The 6,659-nt window shown below is 40.1% G+C and overlaps 1 protein-coding gene across 1 annotated transcript; it reads left to right on the top strand.

Moving 5' to 3' along the window:
- Positions 1 to 80: 80 nt before the first annotated feature.
- Positions 81 to 6,497, top strand: LOC114516103 (sushi, von Willebrand factor type A, EGF and pentraxin domain-containing protein 1-like). The gene is made up of 11 exons (XM_028535478.1): positions 81 to 435; positions 817 to 1,014; positions 1,478 to 1,675; positions 2,138 to 2,335; positions 2,568 to 2,822; positions 3,025 to 3,264; positions 3,650 to 3,895; positions 4,281 to 4,760; positions 5,060 to 5,218; positions 5,935 to 6,112; positions 6,321 to 6,497. The coding sequence occupies exons 1-10, from the start codon at positions 171 to 173 to the stop codon at positions 6,102 to 6,104; spliced, it is 2,409 nt and encodes an 802-aa protein (XP_028391279.1). The 5' UTR covers positions 81 to 170; the 3' UTR covers positions 6,105 to 6,112; positions 6,321 to 6,497.
- Positions 6,498 to 6,659: the final 162 nt, after the last annotated feature.

Genomic DNA, 6,659 nt, shown 5'->3' with positions numbered 1-6,659 from the left:
GGCCATTATTTGACCACCAATTACGAGACGAAACAGCTAAGTAAACACCTATTATAGATCTGATAGAATGAAAAAGACACTAGATTTATACTGTGTCTGTATTTTGAAGTGAATGAGCCAGACAATAAAGTGTGTTAGCTTCAAAGTTTTCGCGATATCCTCGACCCAAGATGTTAAAGGTTTTTTGGATTTGCGTATTCGTTCAGGTCCTAGCCCGTGTACAGTGTTGCTCGCGACGTCGTAACCCACCACCACGGCCTTGTTCATGGCGGACGTGCTACCACGATTGGAGAGACCCCTTCACTCCGGGCGTTCGTCAAGGGCAATGCGTTTATCAGTCTCGCTACTCTACGCATCTTTACATAACGAATCACGGCACGGGATCTTGTCCGGCTTCTTCCTCGTGTGATTGGAGGTGTCAAAGACGAACCCGATGTAAGTATACTTTTCAGTATGAGTTTTAAGTCTTCAGTAGTTTTGATTCGTGCCAACCTAACTCAATCTCAAATCTCATCTTTTATCGAATGAGATTTCAAGGAATATTAGATTATCTTTATTCTCTTCAACTAACTATTCTGACGAAGGCCTTTAGTCAAAAACCCAATACGTCGAAAAGTGTTCTTTTTAGTCAAATTGCGGTCGAAGTGTGGTCAAATTTATATAGCTTGATTTACACTACAAAAAGATGAATCATCGCTTTAAATATTTAAGGTAAAGCGCTAGAAACCAAGTTCTTATTCGAATGGAACTAAGATTATGGAATCGTTATGAGAAGATTGAGATCTCCCCCTCAATGAGTTTTTATTATTCATGCAGGTTCATGTCGCGAGGTTCAAACGTGTAACCGAAAAGTTTGGAGCTCGTGGTCCGGTCATATACCTACCGGTCAGTGCGCTCGACAGACTCGACATCGAGGCTGGAATGAACTCAACGTAAGATACAGAGAACAAGATAACAATTGCAACGGAATAAGAAGCAGCTGTGGAAGCACCGAATATGACTACAGGACGCTTTGTAAGTTCACACTTTACTGCCTATATGGACGCTGAGTTTGGGGAAAACTTGTATAAGTAGAACCGTATAAGAAGAAGGTTTTCTGGGAAAAATTCTTGTGCATTTTTAGCCTGGTTCTCGTTGATAGCGACGTTGAGTATTTATACAAAATAACAAACGTTGAGTATCAGGCTTGCAGCGTAATGCTTGGTTGCCATTAAATCGTGAACTGTCTTGAAAATGTCAAGGTGGCTGATATGATAAAATATTTCTATATTTGTGCAGTCAACAATGACCGATTTGAATACAGAAATGAAGATAAATTTACATATGGGCTATTTCTCATCGTTGAAAATGAGTTGTTCACGACAATAACGACGAAATGAAAACCTGGTTTACGCCTGGTTAAGCGCGGTTGCACTCACGACTAAATTGAAACCAGGCATTAAAAGGTCTTCGCTTACAGAATAACACTGTTTTCCAGGTAGCTGTCCATACGCCCGGTGCGAGACTCTGCCGTGGACGGCCTGGAGCACAATTCAAACCAGGCCTGGTCATTGTATCACCGTGGCGCGTTACCAACGACAGAGAAAAACCATCGTTTATAAAACTCAAGGAAGTAACTGTAATGGCGTCGGGCCACAAACATGTCCTGACGACGTCACTCAAGTGCAGGAAAAAGGTAACTACTAAAAAACTGACTCCGGCATCTGCAGACAAAACACGTCTGGTATTGATACGTTTTTATACATAGCAAATGAATTTATACGAATCGATTTAACAAAACTCTAAAATGATATAGCGGGGCTAACTCGTCTAGCTGGCAACGCCATTGGCCCATTAAATACAATGATGTATAAAATTCTGCGAGAAATGTCATTCAGGGAGCCGACTTCATTTAATGTCAATGAATTTAAGATCTTGATTTCATGTTCATGCAACTTAACTCACTGGCAAAATAAATCTAACCTAACGTCTTGAAAAAACATAGTATAGAGAGAAAGAAAAATACTTTTTCTAATTGTTCAAATCTGCGAAGAAGTTCAACTTCAAAGTTAATTTAGTCCTCGCTTTTCTATGTCATAAATTAGTTGTAACTGTCTGCGTGATGAAAATTATTTCTGACTCTTTTTCAATTGTAAAGTGGTGTACTGTCAAGCATTGCCAATTCCCGCGGCTGGAAGCTGGGACCGAGCTGAATGTTCACAAGGTCAACAGCGGTGCAATTCCCTCTGCACTCTGGAATGCTCCGGACTGAAAGGATATAATAGAATTGGAAATAATCCGACAAGAAAGTGTTTGAGCAGTGGATCATGGTCTTCTTCGAATGCCTATTGCAAAGGTAGGTTGCAACAGTCTTCACCCGGCAGTTTTCACTTTGCCCAAATAGCGCAGCAAATGCCAGTGCAAACACAAACTATCATTGGGGTATAGTTAAGAATGAAACATTGTATAGTATGTACAAGGCTGGATCAGACTACTATAGGTAGGAAAAGTCAAAAGTTTCAGGAAAAGTCCAAAAACCTTTCAGTAAGAAGGTTCGGATTTTCAAGCCTGGAATACCTTCTTTTCAGACGAAGAAGCACCGGTTATAACATGTCCATCACCATCAACGTTCGGGACCGATACAGGCAAGAAATATAAAACAGTCATCATGCCTCAACTGGTTTCCGCAACGGATAACAGTGGCAAAGCTCCGACTGTTACAACCAGCATCGGTAAAACTCAGCATCAATTTGCCATCTCCGCGCATGCCTACGAAGTTGTTTTCACCGCACGAGATGAAACAGGAAATACGAGAACCTGCCCTTGGTATGTTACTGTTAAAGGTGAGTTGTTGGCATTTCATGTTTTTTTACCTTTGCTTACGGGGACGAGCCGCAAGCGGCCTAGGGCAGCCAGGCACAATATATTACTGTGGTAATAGTAATATACATTCACACGATTTAATAATGATGCCCTGTACTCTTTGCATTAAAACCAACCGGTAAATTGATGTCGCACACATCATCAGTGCTTCCACATGTTTAGATATGGAGAAACCCAAGGTCCTCGAGTGTCCAAAAGATATCACCATCATTAGCACGAAAGACAAGGAGAGAGTCAGCTGGGATGACCCAAAATTCCAAGATAATTACGATCCCACGCCACGGATAACCTCTAATCGAGGGACTGGAACCTTTTTCAGTTTTGGTAAAACGTTGGTTACCTATAAGGCAACCGATGAATCTGGAAATGAGGCTATTTGTCAATTTAATATTATCATATCAGGTACAATATTAGTCTACCTAGCTACCTACCTACTTACCTAGCTACATACCTAAATACCTAGCTACCTACCGAAATACCTAGCTACCTACCTAAATACCTAGCTACCTATACCTACTTACCTAGCTACCTACCTAAATACCTAGCTACCTACCTAAATACCTAGCTACCTACCTAAATACCTAGCTACCTACCTAAATATCTAGCTACCTACCTAAATATCTAGCTACCTACCTTAATACCTAGCTACCTACCTAAATACCTAGCTACCTACCTAAATACCTAAATACCTAGCTACCTACCTACCTACCTACCTAAATACCTATACCTACCTATCCACTTACTTGCCCTTCATTAAGTTCATTTTATCGGTTTTATCTTTTTCTAGTTCTCAATTGCCCAGTGTTTGTCGCACCAAGAAACGGTGCACATACCTGTAACATAAAGGTGGATGAGAAATATGAACATCATTTATACTGCAGCACACATTGTCAAAAAGGTTACGCATACATCTCTAATGATGTCTATGAGATTTATCAATGCACGGCAGGAGTGTGGACTGGATTTGATAATTTCCCGCCAAAAATGTACAAATTCGTTGATACGTCAATGAGGCCTTGGGTCGATTGTGCTGGTAAGAATACTACACAACATATATATAGGGTTACCAAGAGGTCCCACGTCTGCAGGGACGTAGGATGTAGTTAAAGTTGGGGGAGGGTAATGATAAAGTTGGGGGTTAATAATTCCATGATCGGAATCCATGAAGTTAATACTTAATCTAGGCTAATCCTGCAGGGTTAGTGGTTGGGCAAGGATTAGAGTTAGGTTAAAGCTAGGATTATATTTGTGATTCGGACATTCAGTTGAATCAAATTTCTAAACAAAATTTCTTGGTCGGCGAATCGTACATAGTTAACTTCAAAATACATGAATCTGATTGGCCAATCCTTTCACTAGCTATAGTTAAAGTCAACTACCTTTTTGATTAAACGAGCGTCTGATCTTTTTTTACCAAGGTGAGGACACAGCAGAGGGCGTTAAGAAAGTTATCAATGCCTACGTTGGAACTTGCAATGAGAACAACAAGGAGGCCTTGGAAGCAATCAAGCGAAGGTTCATAGCAACCCTAAACGAATTCATGCTATCCAAGTTGATTTTCTGTGGAAAACATCAAGCAAACTGCGATATCTCGAACGTAAAGGTGTATTGTGGAAAGAGCAAGCGAAGCGGAGACGTCTCAAAACAGGTCGTCTCCGTTGAGATTGTGATTCGTGATGAAATGTCCTGGAAAGACGCTGCTAAAGCCTTAAAGCAACACGAGATGATGAAGATGGACCTGGATGCCACGGAAATGGTGGCCGACCACAAGATCGTCTCAAAGATGGGCATCGCAGGAATGCATTTAGAAGGATACGAGTCGAAATTAGCATGTAAGGCTGGTGAGATTCTGAAGGTTCGTGAAGGAGATGGTGACGAGTTGACCAGATCTTCCTGTGGTAAGATATTTTCAAGTGGAGTAAAGAGTTAAGACCTTTCCTTTAATTAAGTCATAGCTTCAATATTGTTAGCTTAGGACCACTTTTAAAATAGAGTTTATTTCACGTTTGGCAATGTAGTCTATATTCAAATTTTAACGATGAATGTGGCATAACGTAAGAGTTATGTTGGCGGAAGATGTTTTGAACATAGCTCGTCAGAGTAAAACGAGTAATCTATTTCAGTTTAAGTTCTTCTAAGTTGAAAAGTCTATTCCATGCATCAATCAAAATCTCTTTCATTTCTTTCATTTTTCCAGTCAAATGTCCCGAAGGCACATTCTTCAATGACGAAGAGGAGTGTATCCCGTGTCCCGAGGGGACATATCAGGACGATGAGGGTAAAATGGCGTGTATACACTGCCCTGAGGGGACATGGACACTTGGTAATCAAGCAACGAACCAAACCGAGTGCATAGGTATGACCAGTAATTATATTCACTGCACGATCTTACAAAAACAGTTATTTGTTGGTATCTGATCGAACACATCTCCCCTATATCACTTGGACAGAAATGTGGATTTCTAGCAAATTATATGTCGTGTCCGATCCATCTGACCCGAGATATCTGTTGGAGATATTCTGTATGCGTGTATGTAGTAAATGTGCGTGTTTGTCAGTGGGTATATGTAAATCATAAATAATATATAAAAAATTTTCCTAAAAATATACATATTTACTGTATAATGCATGTAACAGGTAGTAAATAGGATAAATGTAAAATAACAGGAAGCTTGGAAATGACCCTAATGGTAATTAGTTGTTTTTGCCAAAATCGATCGTGAGACGGGTATGATGGCCAAAGTTGTTTGGTTGTGCCAAATTAGTAGTTTTGAGATAAATGAAAGTGCGTCAGAACCGTTTCCGAACCGGGAATATATGTAATTGTGTATAAAACTGTTTTATGGTAATTGGATTGTCAGATAAAAAGTGGGTACCCATGCCCATTTCATTTGTGTTCGGCCTTTGTTTTGGTATGAATACAAGTAAAATTGGTATGGGTACCCATTTTATGCGTACAGCGTACCGTGCCAATAAATTGATTGTAGCGTAAATGGGGCTTTCAGTAGTCACTTAAATATTACCCAATTATGATTAGTAGCGTTACATATTCATTTTATGAAATTCTACTAGATGTGTGTGGTCCTGGGGAATACTCCCAACTCGGCAACGGTTTGGCAACATGCATCGCCTGCCCAGCAGGAACATTCCAGCCAAATTTTAGACAGTCGAAATGCTTGAACTGTCCTTCTGGAAAGACCACATCACTTCGAGGCGCGGCTTCTAAAGACGATTGCCAATGAACTAGACGGTGAGTGTTGGCCTAGGTTATACGTCGCATTTTGGTCGTGTCGAATGCAATTAAAACAATAGATAATGAGATGGTAAACCTCATTAAGCGTCATTATCATCTCATTATTTATTGTTCGAATTGCATACGACGCGACCAAATTGCGACTGCGCTTTGCAATCTATAGTTGAGAATGTCGAATGAATAATTATCTCTACGTTTTCCCCAGGTTGATCAAGACAATTGTCAAGTGGTAAAACTGGAGTAGTCATATCAAATATTATCGTAGAAAGCGAAATAAAGTTTAAGAATCACTTACAAGTTACAATCTTTCACTTTCATCTTGTTTACAATCGATGTCGCTAAACGAAACTTTATTGTTGATGATTGCCATGTTTCTCATTCCAAATTACGTAGCTGTGTCTCAAGAGCCATTGTTGGACATGTTTTGCCTGTTCTTTCACTGTTTCACACCTTTAATTGTCGTTTCAGCAAATGAAACATATAGTTGAACTAAGTCTGTTCTGAGTTTCCGTTATGCTCACAACAATGGGAGCCGCGCTAATGC

This window comes from Dendronephthya gigantea, unplaced genomic scaffold, assembly GCF_004324835.1.
Source record: "Dendronephthya gigantea isolate DGI-Jeju-01 unplaced genomic scaffold, DenGig_1.0 000005F, whole genome shotgun sequence".
Lineage (NCBI taxonomy): Eukaryota > Metazoa > Cnidaria > Anthozoa > Malacalcyonacea > Nephtheidae > Dendronephthya > Dendronephthya gigantea.
The sequence above is the reverse complement of the archived record's forward strand: the minus strand, read 5'-3'. Positions and strand labels throughout refer to the sequence as shown.

Bases quoted from the DNA above. Each gene is read 5' to 3' on its own strand.
- LOC114516103 (XM_028535478.1), top strand. From the start codon at position 171: ATGTTAAAGGTTTTTTGGATTTGCGTATTCGTTCAGGTCCTAGCCCGT. The intron at 1,015-1,477 runs GTAAGTTCACAC...ACTGTTTTCCAG, and splicing joins ATATGACTACAGGACGCTTT to GTAGCTGTCCATACGCCCGG. The intron at 2,336-2,567 runs GTAGGTTGCAAC...CCTTCTTTTCAG, and splicing joins TTCGAATGCCTATTGCAAAG to ACGAAGAAGCACCGGTTATA.